The sequence below is a fragment of the Neovison vison genome, chromosome 6, assembly GCF_020171115.1.
Source record: "Neovison vison isolate M4711 chromosome 6, ASM_NN_V1, whole genome shotgun sequence".
NCBI lineage: Eukaryota > Metazoa > Chordata > Mammalia > Carnivora > Mustelidae > Neogale > Neogale vison.
The window spans coordinates 201,966,509-201,989,087 of record NC_058096.1 but is presented as its reverse complement, the minus strand read 5'-3'; the positions used below and the strand labels follow the sequence as shown (position 1 = coordinate 201,989,087).

The 22,579-nt window shown below is 50.4% G+C and overlaps 1 protein-coding gene across 11 annotated transcripts in view; it reads left to right on the top strand.

The window, feature by feature from the left end:
* Window positions 1-22,579, top strand: part of CACNA1D (calcium voltage-gated channel subunit alpha1 D) — a 301,488-nt gene that overhangs the window by 253,889 nt on the left and 25,020 nt on the right. For 7 of the 11 annotated variants that reach the window (XM_044253375.1, XM_044253377.1, XM_044253374.1 and 4 more), the window contains 10 exons: window positions 919-1,002; window positions 8,455-8,499; window positions 8,898-9,026; window positions 11,593-11,658; window positions 13,281-13,372; window positions 14,503-14,662; window positions 15,246-15,373; window positions 15,512-15,608; window positions 17,911-18,013; window positions 19,309-19,410. In XM_044253375.1, the coding sequence (XP_044109310.1) occupies window positions 919-1,002; window positions 8,455-8,499; window positions 8,898-9,026; window positions 11,593-11,658; window positions 13,281-13,372; window positions 14,503-14,662; window positions 15,246-15,373; window positions 15,512-15,608; window positions 17,911-18,013; window positions 19,309-19,410 (1,006 nt within the window). Of the gene's footprint in view, window positions 1-918; window positions 1,003-1,492; window positions 1,577-8,454; window positions 8,500-8,897; window positions 9,027-11,592; window positions 11,659-13,280; window positions 13,373-14,502; window positions 14,663-15,245; window positions 15,374-15,511; window positions 15,609-17,910; window positions 18,014-19,308; window positions 19,411-22,579 lie in introns of all 11 variants that reach the window. The other 4 variants (XM_044253372.1, XM_044253382.1, XM_044253378.1 and 1 more) reach the window with 2 other exon arrangements.

The window sequence follows — 22,579 nt, the reverse complement described above, 5'->3', positions numbered from 1 at the left end:
AGGTGGGGATTGCCTGGCAGCAGGAGAAGGGGGAGGAACCTGCTAGTGGTTCTGAGGGATGACAAGGAGTCCTGCTAGCCTGGAGGGTGGAAAGGGAAGGGAGGAAAGCTGGGGTACAAGGATTCTCCCAAGGCCAGTGGGAGCCTTAGCGCATCAACACCGTTGACTATTTTCCTTTTTAAGACCTGTGTAGGCTTCCCGCACAGCCCCCTTCTCCGCATACCAGAGTGAACCCACCCCCCCCACACCTCTGAGCCCTGGACTGCGTGCCTCACTGTGCCCTGTCCCAGGGAGGCCACAGGCTCTGTGAAGACAGAGCACACCTTTCATCATCCTTGCACTGGTGAGGAGCAGGAGGTACTGGTTTGGTGTAAGAGCACAGAAAGAACGTGCGAAATGCCCGGCCACAGTGCTCTGTAATTGGGAGAAGAGAGAAACTGTGGAAGGAGCAGGGGGAGGGCCTGCTGACCCTTCTGTGTAAGGGTAGTCAACGTAGAAGGGTCGCCCACCCTCCTCTGAGGGTTTGAAGTTGTGGCCCTAGGAGCAAGGGCAGGTTTTTCAGAGGGCTCTCTGCCCTGCTAAACTGCTTGGTCTGGGGCCCCGGGTCTGCACTGCACAGGCACGCGTGTGCTTGTGCGCATGCGTGCGCTCTGCCTGCGTGTGCGTGCGTCCTGCGTGCGTGCGTGCGTGCGTGTGCGTGCATGGGTGCGCACCCTCTCTCACACATGCCGGTGCCCCCCACCCCCAGCCTGTGTCCCTTCCCGCCAGCGGCCGGTCCCCGCGGCCTCCCTTCGGCCCTCCCACCCCACCTGGTTGCCATGGGTACGGCGGGGCTTCCGCTACGTCCCCGTGGGACCCGTGTGGCGTTGTCGTTCCTACGTGCTCATCAACGTCTGCCCCCCTGCCTGCTCTGTCCAGGGGTATTTTAGTGACGCCTGGAACACGTTTGACTCCCTCATCGTAATCGGCAGCATTATAGACGTGGCCCTCAGCGAAGCCGACGTGAGTATGCGCCCGCCGTGGCCGCCCGCCTCGTGTCCTCTCTCTTGTCTGCACATTCCGCTCGCCCCCCCCACCCCCACCGCCCGGCACTGGCATCACCTGGACAAGTCACAGGCCCCAACCTCACTCGATCTAAAACCAGGCATTTCCTCCCGAGAGCTGCGGACCGGAGGCTTGTGAGGGTAGAGCTTGACCCCAGGCCTTGGCAGACACAGAGCACCTTCCGGAGGGCTGGCTCAGGCCGCGTTCCCCGAGTGGCTGGTAGGCAGGGCGAGACAGGCGTCAGCGGTTGTTTTGATTTAATGTGTCAGTAGCGGCACCCAAAGGGACGAACCTATAACATTTTTGTTTTAGGGTGATTTTTTTTTTTTTTTTCAAGTAGCCGGGTGGCATAATGCTAGAATGTTCTCTATTGATAACACTGTCCTTTTCTTCTTTTTTCCTGTTGTGCTTCCTCTCCTCTGTGGCTTCTGAATGCTTGCCCTAACAGCACTATTTCACTGATGCATGGAACACTTTTGATGCCTTAATTGTTGTTGGTAGCGTCGTTGATATTGCTATAACTGAAGTGAATGTAAGTAGCAAACTTTGTGTCCTGTGACGTGATTGTTTTCGTTAAGTCTGGCGCTCAGGAGCCTAGAAACCTTATCTGTGGGTCTCCCTACACTCCAGAAATTCGGGCACACCTTTGCTTTGGAAAGACGAAGAACGTTGTGTAGCCTCCCTTCTTTCCCTGCCCCATCCCCTGTCCCTGAAAAAGAGTGGAGAGGGAAATTGGGAAATTGAGAGGGACCACTTTGGAACCAAACGTGATTTTAGAACGAAGTTCTTAGGAACCCGTGAAGGGCCGGGAGTGAACTTCCGTGATCATGTGAACATTATCACTCACTAGTTGGGTGACCTCGGCCGGGCACCTGACTGCTCTGTGCCTCAGTTTATCCAGCTGCCAAATGGAGTTCATAACGTGTGCCCTGGTACCCACGATGGTTCTGTGAAGGCACCGGGGGAAACTTCACAGCCACTCCATGAACACGTGGCTGCTGCCGCTGCTGTCCTCATCTTTATTGTGTGCACCTCCGAGTCTGACTAGTGACACTAGGAAGTATCCTGTGTCCTGGCTCCCTGAACGATGGTGATCTCATGGACCAGGGAAAGGAGGCCTGAGTGCATATGAGGAGAAGGTGTCCATTCTCTGTTGCACTTGATCGAACCCTTTAATAAGGAAACAAGTGCAGTGGCAGTGTGGCAGGTGGAGTGATCTCCCCCAACCTTCCAGAAGCATCCTGAGGACCCTCCTTCAAACTTAAGAGGCTCAGGAAAGGGGAGCACCGCCCCCTGCCAGCAGTTCTTGGATCTAACCCAGGCCTGAACCAGAAGGGCCTAAGGCAGGCAGAAATGGCTCTGCTCACCTGGTCTGTTCCACTTTGTTAGCAAGTCTTAGTGGGTGTCCTGTGTGTGTGTCCCAGTTGTGTAGAGCCCGTGGCGGGGATGAATGGAGCATGGGGTGGGGCTGCTGTGTGGTGTTGGCTTTCTGCTCTGTGTGGCCAGCCCCGCCCTCCTCCCCCACCCCTGGCTGGGAAGGGGCCTCCTTGCTCTGCCTGGCTGACATCTGCAGGATTGTACGGCCCATCCTGGTGTCCAGACAGTCTGTATCAAATAAGGATGGTGCAGTGTCTCTTTATGCCACTGCTCTGGGGCCAAGCTAAGCCTAAAAACCTGAGAATTTTGGTCCTGGTTCAAAATTGATTTGTTGGACCCAGGCCTCAGTTCCCCCATGGACCAGATAGGGCAAATGATATCTGCCCTTCCTGCTTCATAGGTATGTCAGGGGGATAAACTGATGCAGTGTTTGTGAAAATACTTGCTACAAAACTTAAAATATTAGGGAGATACCAGGCTATTATCCAAGCATAGATTTTCCATGTACTAACAAGTGAAGTGGACTGTAAGACCTATCCACGAGAGTGTGATATATGCCGCACAGCACCCCAGTCCATGCCGTGACAAAGTGGTGTTTCCCTTGACCCCGGGGGCCATATCCCCCAACCTCTGTGAGCCCTGATGTAGGTAAATTTTACTTTATGTGAAATAGTCCATAACTCAGTTACAAAATTGTCATTCATAATGTGTAAATTATGTTTGGTTATAAAACAATCTAATGCTAATGTCAGAACAGCAGGACCCTAACTGGGCTGTCGGGCTCTCTCCTGAGTTTATGACCAGACATCTGCCTGCTTAACCATCTCCCGATGTAAAGCAGTTAAAACCTTCATCAAAGTCTACTTACATGAAAATTCTGGCACAGACCCCTGTGTAAGTCAGAGATGGTCTATAATGGAAATGAAAATAGAATAAACTGTACTTTCAGTAGGTCTCCCTGGAGTGCTCCGTGCTGAACGGGATGTACAGGCAGTGGGCATAAATGCTGGGTTTCTGGGTACCAGGATGTGGCCGAGGTTTGTTCACTGAGCCAACAAGCCAGCTCTCCAATGCCTCATCTCCCCCTCCCCGTTGGCTGGCGGGGTGTGGCGCTAGTGCCCTCAGGTTGACAGCACGTACCCAGCTTTCTGGCTGCCCCTCCATATGCTGGGGGCAGGAGCACACCATGCCCATCCCTTGTGCCCCCGCCTTGCTCAGCAGTGTCTCTCTCAGACGTATCCTTCTTCATGTGTCAGGGGTAGCTTCAGTGGTACAAAAACCCACACTGAACTTTCTAGTTAGCATTTGACTTTGGGGTGTCTGCACAAAACAGGCTTTCATTGGGCCCATTTCTAGCATTCAGTCAGACTTTCAAAATCACACAAGTGACCGTTCTCATACCATTTTCTAGTCAGTGACTTTTTCCCTGGTCAGATACAGCCCGAGACAAAAGTTCCCCTCGGCTGGTGGCAAAACCAGCTGTCCACCCCAGTTCTGTAGAACCCCTTGGGAGGTCTCAGCAGTTCTGGGCTGGGCCACAGTAGAGAGCAAATGGTCAAAGCCGCCTTCTCATTTATTTAGTCTTTTAACACATGTGTCCTGGGCATGTACAGTTGGTCAGTTATGAGCACAAAGATAAGAGAGACTGCATGTCCCTAATGCCTGATGGTCTAACTGTTAATGGTGGAGCTGTTAATTCCTCTAGCCCCCTCTCCCACACATGCCAGGTTCCCCAGAGGAGCAACATACTTCCTATCCCTGGGCTGGCCTTACCCCCTCCTGGGTCAGCTCAGCTTGAACATCCTTTGTCTGTGTTGGCTGTTTTTAGCTGCGATAAGTCATCATTTTTTGCAATATTTAACTTGCTGTGCTCTCTCCCCCAACCTCTGTTGATCTTTCTTTTCTGTTGCCTAATTGATTTTCATGTTGGTTTTATTTTTAGAAAATTGTAGCGGCAAGTATATATAAACATATATACGGTGATGTCGTTGTTAAAGCAAAAGCACTTTAAAGACTGTGTACCTGTTTGTGGTTTCCCCACCTTTGGTTTTCACTGAGTTTCACAGGGTGTGCTGTCTATGGGTCGTGGTCATCTAAATTGTTTCCCAGCCCCTGGGTCTCAGTCTCCACCTGGGGTCTGGGCCAGGGCCATCTTGGCCAGTCACGTTTGCCAGCATCATCTTCAAAAATAATTGATCTGGCCTGCAAATGAGAAATCTCGCTTGCGTTTGTACTGTTTGCAAAAACATTTTGGATGGCCCTTTCTGTTGTCCTGCTTGATGCCCTCTTAGCCCCCTCCTGCTGCCCCCTGCCCATGTACCTCCCGCATCCCTTGCTCTGACAATGGTTTGATGGCTCTCATGGATTTGCCTTTTCCCATCTGGTCATAACATCATCAAGCTGCTAAAATGTCAGATGATGACTGGCAGGCTCGTCTTTGCTCACCCTCGGATGCCTATTGGTTCCTCGAATGGTAAAATGACCCAGTACCCCACTCTCCCTAACCTGGGCAGTGGCTGTTGCCAGCACTGCGTCCTTTCCCACTCTCATTATTGCTGGAGAGGCCAAATGCTTTTGCAGAAGCCATGAGTACCTTGTTCTTACTTATGGAAGAGCATGTGAAAAGTTAGCAAGGAGCTCCCTCCCAGGGACCAGTAGTGGTCTCTGACCTGGTGACTGACAGCTGTACTCAGCTTCTGGTTGTTCACCCCTCTTTTCCAGGTGCCAGCCCTTTTCTGGGGACCAGGTCACTGATTTCTGGACACAGGTTCAGCATTCCCATATACAGAAGCCCTCCTTCCCAGAAGTGTTATGTGCCAGGTCAGATGTAGCTGGAAGGGTCTCTCCCCGACCCCATCCCCACCCCCACCCCCAAAGAGCTGGTTGTCCAGGATGCCTTGAGTTAACTGGTTTGCTTCCTTTCTGGAGTGGAAAACCACATTATCTAAGCCTTTCTGGGAAGAGAGGGGGATTAATACAGCAATTGTAGACTGGTGTCCTTGGTTGCACTTGGGAAGCTCGGGGATTGTTTGGCTCCTATATTTGCTGGGGGCTAACCCAAAATCTGTATCTCAAGAGCCTTCCTGAAAACCCTGTGAGAAGGGGCTGGAGGGGACATCAGGTGCACCCCTGAGATCTAAGGAGACTTATGGACCCAGGCATACAGTTTGGCCTCCTGGGGCTGAGGTCCTTCCCCCTGTGGGGTTCCCAGCTGAAGACAGTGGCCCTCAGGATCGGAAGGAGCTGCTGAGAGCCTCCAGCCCAAGCCCAGAGATGGCGCTGGAATCCCCTCTACTGAGGACTGACCATGCAGCCCTGCTGGCTCTCTTTGGAAAACTACCCGGGGAGTGAACCCTTTCCCACTCTCAGCCTCTGTCATTCATCCCAGAATCACATAGGGTATCACTCACCCATGTTCCAACCCCAGCCTCCAAAGCCTGCTGTGTTTCCAAGCCTCCTCCATCCTCTGTGGGCAAGATGGAGAAGGAGTTAACCCGTTTGCATCATCTGGGTACTGAGCCCTCATCAGCTCCAAAAGAACCCACTGCTCAGCTGTAACCGCTTGAGTGGGCTTTTCTAGGGGCTCCCCTCTGTATGATTCATCCAGACTAAAAGGAATTTGTTGACGTAAGTGACCATCTGAAGATGTGCCCAGCTTTACCCTGGCTTAGGACTGTAGTTCCCATTCGAGCAGCACCTTAGAATTACCTGGGAGCTTTTAAAACTGCCAACGCTCTGGCACACCCCAGCCCAAGGAGATAAGAATCCTTGGCGTGGGAACTGGGCAACAGATTCTGCAAAAGGGCAGTTGGAATGTGCAGCCCAGGGTAAGAGCTGGCCTACCCTTTGCATCTGGCTGGCATCTGTTGTTTGGGCAAAGCCATCTTCAGGGTCCTTCCAACTTATAAGATATTTTGGCAACTTGCACCTCCCCCCCCCACCCAGTGCTGCCAGCAATATCCTGCCTGCAGCGGTGCTCCCTGCCCAGCATGGCGCCAAGGAAAGAAGGAGTTGTCACAGGCTGCACTGGGGGTGCACGTGGCTTGGTGTGCTGTTTGTGCTGTCCTTCCTTTCTGCATGTTGTGCTGACATGTCCCTCCACAAATGCTGTCTCGTTCTCCTCTTCATTTTTTTTCTTAAGAATATCCAGGGTTACAAGTTCATAGTCCAAAATGTGTCATACTTCAAAGGTATCAGTTGGAAAAGAGACGCGCACTTCAAATGTCAGTTTGGCCACCGACTTTCCCACATCATGTGGGAGGGGGAGGGGTCCGTCAGACTTGCAGTGGAATGGGGAGGACAAACAGAAGGGGCTGGGGCCAGATTATAGCCTGAGAGTGTCTTCCCTGACCAACAGCCCTCTTATCCTTGCAGGTCTAACACACAAGTTACAGACATCTCCACAGTATCACTGTAAAGTGCTCTGTCTTAGGCACACCCTGGCCCCCTTGGGCAGAGGCAGGCAGAGGCGTGCACGCACACACCCTCACATACTCCCACACCCTCCCTCTCCAGCTGCATAGGTGAGATCCAGAAGCCTCATGCACACAGCCTTAGGGACATTGGGAGGCAGAAGTTTGGCGAACTAATTCCTTCATTTGTTAAAGTCATAAGTTAAAACCATCATCTGCCCCTCTAAGATGTTCTTTGTCTTGAGGTGAGAGAAAAGAAGAGGAAAGTAAAAGACGGTGATCGGGGCTTGGACCATGCCATTGGAGGGTTCACCTTCTAAGCGTCCCGGGTGAATCAGGGACCCCTCTGAAACCCTGTCAGAACCTATTAGTTCTGGGTTTGTCATCACATTGCTAATTTCATTTCCAATAGGATGTGCCGCCATCTGCTTATTTTCCATGAATTTTATGTTTGGTCTCAGGAGGCAGCTCTTAACAAGAGTGAGAATTCAGAATGGAGCCCTTATTTTCCATGTATCCCCAGGGAGGAGAACCACTCATATCTGTGTGCACATCTACGCGTATGCATACATCCCTTAGCTGTGCAGACACACCATGCAGCAGGCTCCCTAGAAACCCTGGGGACACACAGCAGTCCCAGGCCCCTAACCAGAGGAAGCTCATTCCTCTGTCAGTTACCAGGTAGACCAGCTACATCAGTGGAGGAGACCCTCCTAAAGGGAACAGAGAGGCTGTCACTCTTTGTCTCTTGTTCAGCCCTTACTGTTTTATTAGAGCTTGCTTATAACCTCTCTCCACTCTCTTCAACATTGAACATCTAAGAAGTGCCAGGCTGCCTGCTGGGCACTGAGGGAAGCAAAGTCCCCGTCTGAGGGGAGGCAGGTGCCCACAGGGTGATGAGCACTGTGGTTCAGCTCTAGGTGGCTGAGCTCTAGGTGCCCAGCCAGACCCCAGGTGAGGTGGAAGTGCAGAAACTCAGGGCAAACTAGTCTTCAGCTGCCACTTCCCAAGAGTCATACAGGGCTGAGCGCTGTAGGCTGGGCGCTGAAGGCTTCTGCGGGGAAACCAGCCCCTCTCTCACTCCCACTGACTTGGTTTGCCCACCTCCTCAGCAGCCCTGCCCAGGTATGTGGCTCAGGAAGCACGTGCGGTGTAGACTGGTGTCAGTCTATTTGCCCTGTTTGGTAGACTCCTCCTGTTCATCGGGGTTCTGAGTGGCCCGCTCCGGCGCAGTTAGTGTCCTGGACCCACAGTCCTGCCTCAGCAGAGAGCTAGCCTGCCCATGAGAAGCTGGGTCCCTCTCTGCATGTCTGTCTTTGGAGACAGCTGAGGTCTTGCAGCCTTCTCTTTTACTGGATGCCTGCCAGCCTCAGAACATCATGTTCTGGGATGTGAATTAGAGAGTAATGTGTCTGAGTCTATATCAAAGCCCTTGACTGAGCCTACCCTCAAATCCAGGTTCAGACAGAGCCCCTGGCATTTTCTCGGGGTGGGAACAGCCATGTTATTGACAACTAAGACACCAAGCAGAAGTTTTTAAAAAGTGGGGAGGGGCCCATCCTTCTGAACCACTGTTTCCTTTCCATTCATTAATATGTTGTCAATCTTTGATTTCTTAAAGCCAACTGAAAGTGAAAATGTCCCTGTCCCAACTGCCACACCCGGGGTAAGATCAGTGACTAGTCCCCCGGGGCTGGGCCTTTTCCTTGACCATGCTGAGTTTCCCACTAGTGTTTCTGTATTCTCCATGGTTGTCCTTCCAAAATGGTGTCTGCGGTGGTTTGCATTCATCATCAGTGTCCAGTACTCTCGGCCAGCCCAGCGTTCTCTTAACACACTCGACCATGTGGACATGCATGTGCTGTGTGGATGCAATTTCCCAAGCCCTGTGTTGTTAGCATGTAACTCTTCCTTTCACGTCATGCTTTCCAAGGTGAAAAGGCCCTAGAAACACATCTTCCGTTCTTACCTCTGTCACCTTTGTTTGCATCTGTTGCTGTTTTTCTGAAAGTGTTGCATGTTCTACTTTGCATTGGGTTTGACCTCTCCATGATAACCCTTCAGAACTCTGAAGAGAGCAATAGAATCTCCATCACCTTTTTCCGTCTTTTCCGAGTGATGCGGTTGGTGAAGCTTCTCAGCAGGGGGGAAGGCATCCGGACGTTGCTGTGGACTTTTATAAAGTCCTTTCAGGTAAGAGCGAGGCCAGGGGCTTTTCTGTTGCTCTTAAAGATCACATGTGAGCCAGCGAGTGTCCTCTGTTGTGGAGGATCCCGACTCCCTTCTGCATGGCCACTGTGACCCTCTAGGTCAATAGAGGATGTGGAACACGTGGCCAAGCCGTACTCAGTGAAATCAGACAGGATTACTTGCTTAAAGGAAACAGAAGGCAGTAAGGACCCACAGTTGAGGAGAGGTGTAATGTTTTTAAGATGAATAGAGATGGGGAGTCTCCAAGCCCCTCAGTCCTCTCTGGAATGCCCAGTGGTAAAGGATGACGTCTCAGAAAGGGCAGGTCCCAGCAGACCTCCCATAAACTGAACAGCTTCTTGCCAGGACATCTCGTCCTCCTAAGGTTGCTACAGTCCTATCTGTTGGCTGGGCTGGATCTGAATCAGAGACCACTCCACCTGAGCCAGCACACCATCCCCAATCTCTGCATTACCCAGGACCTGGAAAGATCCTAGCACTGAGGACATTTGGGCATAAGCCAGGCCTTACTTGTTATTTGTGACTCTCCAGGCTGGTGCAGCCTGGTTCTGGTCTGTTTCTGAACCAGGACTGACCCAGCTTCTCCTATACCTTTTAGTACCCCACCCCAGATATTCTAGTCTTCCAGACTGAATTAACTGGAGACGGAGTACAGATTCTTGTTTAAAATATTCGTCTGTGTAAGAGAATTTTAACTATGTATAAACATTAGAAAGTGAATCATGAATCTTTGTGACTTTTCAATTTGAAATAAACACATTGACGTGAAGCTATCCAAAGACACGTAAAGAAGAAGTTTAAGCTAAGCCCACCACCACTGAGGTAACTGATGTTAACATCCGGGGAGCATTTTTCTGGTTGGGTAAGATTTTTCTCCTTGGGTAAACTAGAAAGAGATGGCATCTGGGGAAGAGGGTAGATCCAGAAACTCAAAGAGGGGAAATCACAGATCTTGGCGGGGAACCTGAGGTTGTAGGAAGAACTGGGGATGCAGCTCTGGGGGAGAGTGAGCAGGGCCTCACGTGAGCCTTGGTCTCAGAAAGGGGTCAAATCCCAGACATTTGTTATTAATATAATGTACCAACATTTTTGAGTGAACTGCTATAAAAATAGATTCATGCAATAATGTTATACTTACCTTTAAGGAAATTATTAAGCTTTTTCCTTTTAAAAGTTTGGCCACTGTGGATAAATTCATTGCACAAAGTGGTAGTTCACAAAAACTGAGCAACGGTGCCAACAGAATTCTTAAGGATTCAGTAATCTAGGAAGAAAAATGTGTATAGGTATGGTGAGGAAAGCCTGGAACTAACCCTGTGGGGTCCTGATCACCGGTCAGCCATCAGGATGGTGCTCCTACACTGGGCTGGGCAAGCAGTCCCAGATCCAGAGGTGGCACACAGTGGGAAGGTTTTTAGCCACTGGCTTTCTGATGACCTTTTGTGGATAAGGGAAAGTAGATGCTTTAACCATGTGTGTTTGGCATTAAGTTCAACAGGCTGGCCACTACCTGGAGGCGTACCATGTGAATAGACATTTTCTGTCACAGGATATGTTGTAGAAAAGTAGTTGAGGAACAGGGATGAGGGGACCAGGGGTCTGACCCCACACATACAGCTGTATTTAATGTTCTTAAGGAGAGCCCAGGTTTGGCAACCGCCCTACCAGCTCCCTTACTTTTCTCTGACCTAACCCCCAATTCCTGTTCTTTCAGAAAGTGTGCATTTTAAAAAACGCTGCAGCAGCAGCCAGAAAGTGGTTCTTCCCCTTTGCCCCAGTAATTTTACTCCCAGGACCTCGCCTTATGCAGACATGGGTGCTTTTGCATAAAGATATTCCTTTGCAGTGTGACCTACAATAGCCCTTGCCCCCACCCCAAACATGCCCACAAAAGAAAGTGGAAGAGATCTGAATATCCAGTGTTCTGGAATGGTTGGTCAATTATGATAATTTAACAGGAATCCAGTGATGCATATAAACATTGTTAAAAGGGCAATATGTTTGCCTTGACACTTTTTGTTTAGGGTCAGCATATACTGTTAATGATGGTGGAAAACATATTCTGCCCATAGCTTCGTAACACTAGGTGGTGTGTGCGTGCCTGGTATACTCAGGACTAAAGTTATTATGCTGGCCTGGGGTTTAAAAAGTCCTCCTTCAAATGAAACAAGATGGGATCAGGAGGGAGACAAACCATAAGAGACTCTTAATCTCACAAAACAAACTGAGGGTTGCCGGGGAAAGGTGGGTAGGGAGAGGGTGATTGGGTTATGGACAGTAGGGAAGGTATGTGCTATGGTGAGTGCTGTGAAGTGTGTAAACCTGGCGATTCACAGAACTGTACCCCTGGGGCTAATAATACATTATATGTTAATAAAAAATTAAAAAATTATATTAAAAAAGTCCTCCCTCACCGTCGATGTCCTTTCAACATAACCCAAAAAAGAGAAGCCCATGGCCCTGTGTTGAGTCTTCATTCTACACCCGAGCAGTCAGTGTGGGAGAGGGGGGAGAGGTGGGCACTGAGCCAACTGCTTCCTTCTTCCAGGCACTGCCCTATGTCGCCCTCCTCATAGCCATGCTGTTCTTCATCTACGCGGTGATTGGCATGCAGGTGAGCACTAGTCACTTTCCCCCTGTGCCCCCTTTGCTGGGTAGCCCCAGATCTGTGGCAAGATGTGCCTTTGTCAGGGAGAACGGAAAGCCAGGGTCCTGATTTTCTAGGCAAGTATCTGTGCCCGGGACAGCCAGGCTTAGAAGAGCCGGGAGAGGTTGGGACATGCCACAGACGGCTGGGTTTAGTGGTACTCCTCACCCCCAATCTGGGCCTTGGGGAATCAACTGATGGAGAATACCCACAGTTGGTTTCAGCAGCAGGAAATGTGATACTGAGAGAAGCTGTAATTGTTCTAGTTTCTGTACTGATGTTACTAAGAATATATTTAATGATACAGAAGTCTGTTGATAGCCTGGAAAGTTATGTTTTATCACCGCCAGTTGAGATTCCTCCTTGAAACCACCAGCTCCCGGATACTGTGGAGGGGGCTGCACTGGAGTCATTATTTGGGATGGGTAGCACCCTTTCAAAAAAGAAGCATGAAGCCGGCACTTCTGTGACAATGGCTAAGGGGCTACAGGATTCTTCCCTGCTTCTCCAGTGTGTGGAAAGGGATTTGGGCTTCATTCACTGCAGAGCCCTCACGGGATAGGCACAACCTTCAGGAGGAGTGGGAGGTGGAGAGTGACTTGCTGGACCTCTTGGTGGGGGAGGGTCTCTCTGCTACCAGCCCTGCTGTTTGGGATGCTGTCTTTCAGATAAGGGGGGATGCGAGTGTCAAAGAGGTGGGGTGATGCCAGAGCCAAAGAGGTGGCAGCGCTAACTTCTCCGGAGGCATAATAACATTTGCAGTTCACTAGGGATCTATTTGGGAGCTAGGAACTTGAGCCCCTGTAATTCAGCATGGGATGCCGTGTGCCCCAAATGGCCTTTTATGACTTGATGTTCTTCTACAAAACAAGAGCTGTCACGGAGACCTGCAAGCTGCCCCCCACACACCACCACCAGTTTGCTCAGGAGGCTTTGCCAGATTCTTCTAAAATGGCCTGCTCTTCTACAACTCCCACCGCTAACTTGCCCCCGTCCTTCCAGGAAAGGCCTGTCTCCTTTCTGTGGCTCACTGGCCCCTACTCTTGTCTGCAGCCTGATCTTTTGTCTTTGTACACTCCCATTCTTTTCATTTCCTGGGGCTCCTGGGCCATGTCCCATCTGCACCTTTGCAGGCAGTGCTTCCTCCGCCCAAACACCTCACCCTCCTGCTCACCTGACTACCTTCCACTGTGCCTTCAGTTCTGGGCCTAAATGTCACTCCTCCAGAGGCCTCTCCTGACCCCAGCCCCTGGCTGCAGATCTGTTCTGTGCTTCCCTGTCCAGCTGGATCATGCCAGCTCTCAGCAGGAGGGGCGGGCTGTCTGGTTGCCTGGTAGGAACTCCCCGAGGTGAGGATGCGCCTGACTTGGGCACCGTGCTCCTGGCAGTTAGCCTGGGTCCCGCCCCATGTGTGCCGAGCACCCCGAGAAACCCCTACTGGCTGTGGATCAAGCTTGTGTTAGTTCTAAATTCACCTGTGAATGTGTCGTGGAGATTGTTTTGGAAGGGAGGAGATATTATTATTATTTGTGGTATTTTGTTTTTGTTTTTTACAAAATCTTTATTTCCTTAATAATTTCTCCACCTAGATGTTTGGAAAGGTTGCTATGAGAGATAACAACCAGATCAACAGGAACAACAATTTCCAGACGTTTCCCCAGGCGGTGCTGCTGCTCTTCAGGTGACTGAGTCCCACAAGGGCACATCTCTCTCTGGCTCTGGGCTCCAGAGTGACTCAGGACACGTGCTCTGTTATAGCACTGCAGCCCCTCCTGGTCGATGGTGGTGGCTTACTGTGTTTGTTTGTATTCTTAAACAGAGACCGTAGCCTTTCAGTCAGAGGAATTTCACTGGATTGTGGAAACTACTATAGTCATTCAGACTGGCTGTCTTAAGGGTTATTATCCCTTTGGAAGCTAGTAGGTTGACTAAGGTCACCAGGAAAATGGTCGGATACACAATTATGCATGGGAGCATGCACTTGAACACACCCAAGAACATGGAAATTTAGCAGGAACAGAAAGGCCTTTGCACAGCCAATGGGGAACAAGATGCACAGTTTCAGATTTTATAGGATTGTTTCTAACCCCAGTTAACTAGCTTTGTAAACAAAATGCCTTGAAGTGAGAAGACTTTCTAGAAATTACACAGGTAACTTCTAATGAGTTTCGTGATTAAATAATGAGTCATTTACAATTTGGTAGTTTTCAGTTCTTTGCTTTCAAACAGATTGAATGGGGATCTAATCAAGTTGTCAGGTGTTAGGTCTTGAAAAAATTATTCAAGATTGTGACATGAAGGGGCTCCTGGGTGGCTCAGTGGGTTAAGCCTCTGCCTCCGGCTCAGGTCACGGTCCCAGGGTCCTGGGATCGAGCCCCACATCAGGCTCTCTGCTGAGCAGGGAGCCTGCTTCCCCCTCTCTCTCTCTGCCTGCCTCTCCTCCTACTTGTGATCTCTGTCTGTTAAATTAAAAAAAAAAAAAAAAATTAAAAAAGAAAAAAAATTGTGACATGAACATTGAAAGAAGACACAAAAACATCCATATATATGGAAAGAATTGATGTGCTTGTATCAAATGATTTTCTTAAATCAAAGGGAGCTGTAACAGGGCTTCCACTCAGAGAAGTTGCATTTGAAAATAAGTAGGAATTTCAATTTAGGAATTTTCACTGATTCATACTGGCTTTTCCCCCAAATCACTTAGGTTTTGCTCTAATTACAAATTTTGTTTTTTAAAAAAATGTCATGAAGTCTAAGCTTCAAATCACTCCTTAGTCTACTAAAGCCCTTCATCTTCTTAACCTAAACAAGGTGTGCCACAGGTGAAGCCTGGCAGGAGATCATGCTGGCCTGCCTCCCCGGGAAGCTCTGCGACCCTGAGTCGGACTTCAACCCTGGAGAAGAGTACACGTGTGGGAGCAACTTTGCCATTGTTTATTTCATCAGTTTTTATATGCTCTGCGCATTTCTGGTAGGTGATCACGACAGCTCTCTTTCTCAACCGACAGATGCTTGTGTAGCATTTGGGATTCAGACCATGGGTGTTGCCCTGTTGAACTACTGTGGGGTATCATACGTTGATGTGCACTCTAGACTTCATTTGGTGGTGGAAAGTTTTTCCCCAACAGGTGTGTGTTACTAGCACCTTCATTGTGAACAGGGGTTTGATGCTCACTAACAGGCTTGGGACAGTCACCACCCCAGCTTCTCAGGGATGCCAGTGTCTTTACAGAAGTTCCACAGTCACCGCACATAGCAGTGACTCAGCAACATGAGGCATTTGGTGGCCATGGAATTATAAAACTGCAGTGTGCCTCGAAAAGGCCAAATGACATGGCCCTCGCCTTCCCCTAGGAATTTACCAAAACCATTTTGGAAAGCTGGAATCCTGTCTTTTTCTCCAGCGTTCTCCAGAAAGAAAGTTTTTTGGCCTCGCTCAGAGAAATGGGTTTCAAATGTGTCATGACCCTTGTAATTAGGAGGCTCTTACTGGGGTCTAACCCCATCTGCTCCACTACGGGTGAAGCAGCTATGCTCTGATTTGCTCTTTTCAGATCATCAACCTGTTTGTGGCTGTCATCATGGACAACTTTGATTATCTGACCCGGGACTGGTCTATTCTGGGGCCTCACCATTTAGATGAATTCAAAAGAATATGGTCGGAATATGACCCTGAGGCAAAGTAAGTTGAAAAGGCTTCCATGTGACTTGCGTGAGCTGTTTCTAAAGTGTTGGCTGTGATTTTTGTGCAAGGTGGGCAGGACTGAAGGTTCAGGCCAGACAGCTTTTCCCTGGACCTCACACTGTACTCTGTCTTCAGAGGAAGGATCAAGCACCTCGATGTGGTCACACTGCTCCGCCGCATCCAGCCTCCCCTGGGCTTTGGGAAACTGTGCCCACACAGAGTTGCCTGTAAGGTAAGTGTCCTGTATTGTGTGTCTGATGGCCTCTCTGCAGGGACTCCCTGCATCATTCAACACACACTAAGTGGCATTCTGCCGAGCCTTCCATCAGGCATTGGGGATGCAGAGATGAATCCTGTGTGGTTCCTGTCCTGAGGAGCTATCAGATTTGTAACTCTTAGAGGACACCCTGTCAGCCAACAGTAACAATAGGAGGGGATTGTGTCACTGGGTGGGCAGATGGAAAGGTGACATTTGCATCAGATCCAGAAGGACAGAAGTGGGAGGGCATTGCAGAAAGGGGACACAGCTCAGATGTGGAGGTCGGAGAATGGCCATCATGTTGGCACATGGAGAGTCACTGGTGTGGCTGGAATGTAAGGGAAAGTGGCAGGGGACTACAGGCACAAGCTGAGCACAGCTCCAAGGAGCCCTCTGTGCCAGGCTGAGTCCCACAGAAGAAGCATCAATAGAGTTTCATGGTATTAAGTTGCCCCTTGGCGATGGGAGAGTAAACAGGAGACTACCCAGAGAGCTACTGGAATCACCCAGAGTGAGGTCAGTAGAGGTGGGGACAGAGGAGCGCAGAGCTGAAAGGTGTGCTTAGGAAGTAGGATGGAGAAGACATGGTGCCCTGGATATTTCCTAGCTCAAGTGACCGTGGACATGGTGGCGTACTCCTCTGCCACCATGGTGCCTGTCCCCATAAGCCATACATCAGTGGTGGTCTCTCAGAGTTGGGTCCACATCTCCTATCCCACCCCACCCCACCCCACCCCACTTCTGTAGTTTTCACCCCAGACCATGCTCTCTCTGAGACCTAGTTGAGATTTGTTCTTCTTCCATAGAGCTCCCAGGGAACATAGTAGCAACAGAAGAGAATTCCCCTTCCTGAAGCAGACATGCAAGATTTGCTTACTTGCAACTGCCCCTAGAAATCCAGCCAGCCACACAATAGCTGGTCACCTCTCCCCATGGGTCTGAGACGATTCTGGGTTCAGCCATTTTACCCAGTGTTGCTGGGCCAGCTCTGGGCAGAACCCAGGATAACAGAGTGGAGTCTACAATGTACTGCAGGCTTTCAAAGAAAACTCTGGAGGCAAGCTCATTGTTCTCTGCCCCGAAAGTCCAGAAAACCACATTGACGGGTCCTTGGGTCCTTGCCCACATCGTTGCTTCTCTATAGCCTAGACTCTGGATGAAGGTACAGAGAATAAGTCACAGAAGTTGACTTTTTTTCGTAAATTTTTCAGTACCAACCTCTTTTCTGCTTTCCAAAACTAAGATGGGTTCCAGCTCATGTCTGTTGTTTTGTGTTTACTTTTCCAGACTCTTATATAAAGGATCTAAGTATCCTTGAGGCACAATACAGTCCATTTTGCTGATTCAGGAACTTACCAGGGAAAGCGAATGGACATGCGGTCTCCCATGGCGGCCTGTGCTGGGTTTGGAGACACATGGTTGATAGTAGGACTAGAAATTTAGGTGGAATGAGTCATGCAAATGCAAGATTCTAGTCCCTTAATAGGGAAGAGAAAAAGTGTTAAAAAATCTCTTAGGACACTTTGCCAGCCCAAAATAAGAAATTTGGAACCATTAACAATTACAAATACCACTTAACTTAGCTCTGATTGTGTGCCAGGCATCCCCTGAATCTTTGCATCCACGATTCCCCTTAACCCCAGCTGGGTGTGCCATCTGCATCTGCAGCAGAGGTAACCAGGGCCCAGAGAGGGTGTCACTCCCACAAGCCCCCTCCTCAGCTCCCAGTGCTGGTGTTCATGGGACCAGAAGGGAGAAGAGAAATAGGAAGTAGGGGCCCTGCTCTGAAAGACCAGACAGAGCAACCATGTGGAGTTGTAGGAAACACTGCACCATGGACCCACCAGAGCAGGGTTCCCCAAAGGACACTCCCTGTGTTAGGAATAGTGAGGACCCAAGTCCCAGGACCCGTGCCTGGCTTGTATCTGTTGTATTGTCTCACCCTCACCGCAGCTTTAAGGATGTGCCCAGAAGGGAGGCCTGACCCCAAGACATGGGGAGGGACAGAAGAGCACCCGGACAGTCAGGTCTTACACAGTTGAGGTTAAAAACAAGCAGAGCATACGATCCACATGCCAGCATGTGTGTTTCACGACTAAAGCCTTGATCGGTGTCAGCTCTGAGTCCCCCCCAGATGGTAGGTCTTCCCCAAGGAGTTGTGGAATTGACCTGTTGACTAGAAAGAGTCAAGAGATAAACAGAGAATCAACACCGAAAAGGGACATGGCTGTCATCCATCATTCGCCTTCTATTGAGAAACGTCTTCTGTTTACAGAGACTAGTGGCCATGAACATGCCTCTCAACAGTGATGGGACGGTCATGTTTAATGCAACCCTGTTTGCTCTGGTTCGAACGGCTCTTAAAATCAAGACAGAAGGTGAGCATTCCTGGGACAAGAGGGGAGGGTGCCATATCTCCCCTTGCATTCTCCCATCTGGGCCTTTTCTTGTCGGAGGGGAGGCCCTGAGAAAGGGGGCAGCGAGTACTAGGCCAGCTGGCTGTCCCTCCCTGCCTTTACGCTCCACTTTGTCCCAGAAAGACTTGCAGTGACTCCTGCCACTGCTCATGACAGAGCAGGAGAAATGCGGTGGACGGAGCGGGGCTAGGGCAGAGACAGGACCACCACAAAGGTGCTCACTCCAGCTGTCCCTTTCTGCTGTGTGACCTGCAGAGAGGGATTTCCCGGTGGTGAGCTCTAGCTTCTTTCTCTGTTGAAAAGGAATAAACATGCATCTGTCAGGAGGAGTCCCGAGGCCAAGAGGAGAGGATATCTGCAGGAGCCTCTCTGCCAGGGACAGCAGAGAGCTGGCATCGGGGACCGTTAGCAGCAGCATCTCCCCCACTGAGCTCAAACCGCCTTGGTCTTCATGGCCACACTCAGTCCTGGGGGGTGGCTGCTGGGGTTGGCTCAGTAATGATGTGAGAGTGAGACAGAAAGCAGATTGCAGCAGGTTGGGGAGTGACAGGAGACGGGAAAGTGGAGGCTGTGAAGGAGCCAACTCTCGACTCACTCCGCGGATGAGAGGGAAGAGGGGCCAGCAAGGCACAGCTGCGGTCTGCAGACGGCTGTCTGCTAGCAGCCTCAGAGTGCTAGGTGAACCTCTGCACGAAGCCAGTCTCTCCGAGCTCCCAGTCGCCCTGGCCGTGTGCTCACCCATCCCTGGCCCTGGCCAGCCTGTCACCGGGTGAGGTAGAAGGCAGGGTGGTCTTAGGGACTGACAAGTTAGCTGAGGAGATAGGCTTCAGCCCATATAATAAAAGACCAGATTTTGGGGGTGCTGACGAGTGCCTGCAGTAGGAATTGAGAGAGTCTCATGTGGGTGAATTGGAGGCAGGGTTTGGAACAGGCAGTGGAGGAATAGAAGGCATCCTAGCTGGGGGCAGTGGGGAGGGATAGGGCTTGGCTAGGAGGGTAGGACGAGATCATGCTGCATAGGCCTTGAATTCCAGAATAAAACACGCGTCCCACCGTGGAGTGACTGTCCGGTAGAAGGCTCACCCACTACTTGCCTGTGACTCCTCAGCTGGAGAGGCTTGGGGGAGGGGAGCCCCATCTCGTCTGAAGGCTCTGCTCCAGGCCAGGCTGGGAAGGAAGCAGCCCTGGTGGGGACAGACAGGAGAGCTGGCTGAGAGAAGCAAGGCTCCTTTTCTCCTCTTGCTTTTTGTATTCAGGGAACCTGGAACAAGCTAATGAAGAACTCCGAGCTGTGATCAAGAAAATCTGGAAGAAAACCAGCATGAAACTGCTTGACCAAGTTGTCCCTCCAGCTGGTGGTCAGTGCAATCTATTTTCTAAGTGGTTCTTGACCTCACATTGGTTTTAATGCAAGGATCTCCAGCAAGCCCAGAGGGGGTTTGCAGAATGCTTTACATATCTGCTAGAGCATTTGGGCCCACAGCTAAAGAAGGCTCTTTGGCCTTTGGGTGTAATTATTTAGGGTAACAGAGGACCATTCCAGACAAAGGAGAGGCTTCAGGGGGAAGGAGATCCAAGACCCAGATGGCTGGGGCAGGGGTTTTCTGGTTGGCGGAAGAATTACCGTGGGAAAATGAGCTTACTGTCTCAAAGAGCCTGTATTTTTTCAAACAAAATGAAATATTTAAAATTAGTTTCCATTTATCCTTCAACATGTTCTTGAAAATGTCTCAGAAAAAATAGTTTTCAGAAAATGGTATTTTTGAAATGTTCTCAAGAGTGAGTTTACCATCATAGTTACCAAAAATGTCCCTTTAACTGGAGTTTAGAGTTAGAACTAACAGGCATGCTTATTTCCTTTTGTTATTTGTCATAAAATAACGGACTAAACTTTTTCAGATGTATATATATATATGACACACATATATATAATATATATACTGTTTTTCCATTTTTGTTTAAGTACGCCGGACTTAGATGTTGAGGTGGTTGTTTCGTGACTGTTTTATTTCCACGTTTTAAAGGTGCAGGATCCGTTCACTCCATGCCACAGCCCCAGTATTCTAGCTGCCCCTAGCCCCAGGCACATGTGAGCATTTGGTGTGTTTTGTAACCAACCCCACTTTTCTAGCATCACCGCTCCTGCAACTTTCGCGATTTATCGGGCTCAGGGCTGAAAGCCGACTCCGGGACCCCAGGCCAGGATGGTGGCCAAGGCCTCTCCCTCTGAGAAGGTGACAGTCTCTGGCTCTTGGGAGACAGAGAGAGAGAGAGAGAGAGAGCGAGCGAGCAGCATGGCGGCCAGCTCTGCTCCCCAGCATGAAGCCAGAGCAGTGTGAGCTTTTGTTGTGGAGGGGGTCACCCCAGCTGGTGCAGCCAACTGCTCAAAGCCGGGGGAGACAGCCCCAAAGAAATGATAAAGGGAAAGCACACACAGAGAATGCCCCCAAATCCAAAGAACAGAAAACCCCTAGCTCCCAGCTGGCCCCCCACGGGAGAACTGGTACTGCACATTTAAAACGACTCTTTGGTTTTGTTTTCCTTGCAGCTGCGCACCCAGTGCTCGCATGGCTTAGAGAAATTGCTTTTTAAGACTGTTGTAACAATGTGCTTGAGCTTTTTCTGCAGCCTCCATTCCTTTCAAGTCTCAGTCTTTCAGAATATTCTGAAGCAATTCTGTTTTAGGGTGGTGGCATGGAATCAGGGTTATCTCTTGGCAGCCGTATTCCCCTACACTGTTTCTCAAATCCAGATGCATGCTTCAGAATAGCGGCTGCGCGTCCTGGTAAACCCAGCCCCCGACCCCACCACCCCCCACCCCTGGCCCTGGGGCTGGCCTGCCCTGCCCCAGCGCCTCTCAGCTGACTGGCCCCCTTCTTTACAAATCAGTCTCACCCAAGCAGCTGGGGGGGAGCATAGTTGCATTATTGTGAAGCTTTCTTTTAATTAGACCAGGAAAAAAAGGTCCAGAGTTTGGCTCACCATGCTAGCATCCTCAAAACATCCAACTTTGAGCTCTGCTAGACTGCTAGTAAAACATCCCCGCACTTTCTTAGCCCGATAGCTGGGCCCGGCCTTTTCTCTGCATTTCTAAGGAAAGATTGGGGTTTAGGATGACAGGTGTTTACCTATTTCAAAATGGCAGCAGGAGGCATAGTGAAACCCGAGGAGAAGGCCCTTAGGAAATGACATGCCACCCTTTTGGAGTATGTCCCCACGTTGGTGCTCTTCCGGGCCAGACCCCAAGTGCCACCACACTGGAGAGGCTCAGAGCAGGCAGGGACTCTGAGGCCACCACCAGTGCACTCCGTAGGAGGTGTGTACGCAGCAGGGATTTGCCGCCTGCGTTCCACCAGTTCTTTCTGTTTCTTCTTTTCTCTTCCCATAGACTCATCAGTTCCCAGCCTTGCCCCACATTGTGGCGCAGTTGGAAAATGGGAATATTTGTTCAGCCAGCAGATGGCTAGCTCCACAGGGCCGAGGGGCTCAGTGTCCCACAGGCTATACCCTGGCCAGAATTGCAGACCCCGCCAGGCCAGCTGCTCCCAGTACCTGGGACCAGCCCATGTGGGGCATCAGGGAGCCCCTCACAGGCTTGGTGACAGTGGGGCAGGGGCCCATTTTGGGAAGCTTTGTAGCTCAGGGTGGTGTGAGGTACCCCCCCCTTCTCTGCCCAGGTATTCACAAGGTTCTGAGAAGGAGCAACCCCAGGATTCAGCCCCAGAGGAGCAGTGGGGAACTGTCCTTCTACACCATAGCAAGGCAGGGGCCTGTGGCTGCAGGCACAGCCTGCCTGTCCTCTCTGTCCCCTATGCTCAGTGGTCCCCTTGCCCATCTCCGAATCTTGCACATGTTCTGTGCTCCACTCTTCTTCAGTCTTCTGCCGTGTCATGGCTCTTCCCCCTTTCTGTAGGAGTTCCCTATTCTCCTGGGGATGTCCTTCCTTTGGGCCTCCACTCTGACTTGGATCTTTGGTTCTTTTGCCTTGCAGAGCTCAAAAAGCTGACCCCATCTATTTCTCTCCAGGCCTGAGCCCAGATGGCCTCACCGCATCCATTCCTTCTGTCCCTTCCTTTTCTAACCAGCTCTAGCTTTGATTTTTTCCTGTTTCAGAGAGCTTGTCCTCTGCCCAGCCACAATCAACTTAGCATTTTAGTGAGAAGACCAAGTGGTGGCCTGCCTCCACTCCGGAGCGGCCAGTTGGTCAGAACCATAGTCATCCCCTGCCTGATCACCCTACTGCCCCCAGTTCTGGGCCAGAGAGAGCCAATACCCTCCCATGGGAGCTTCCTGGACCCCTGTAGGCCAGCACCGGCTGGGTTTGAAGGGAAAAAAACAGTTAGGTGTGCATTCATGGGAAGCATTCCAGTGTGGAATGAGGTGGGCATTCTGTAAACCTAGTGTTTTTTTTCTGGGAGCCCCCAGAGAAGACTTGATACCCAGGACTGCAGGGGATAGCTGTGGCACAGAAGGCAGAGGGCCCCTGGATCCCCAAGATTGTCAGCTATGAGCCCACCTCCCTGCATG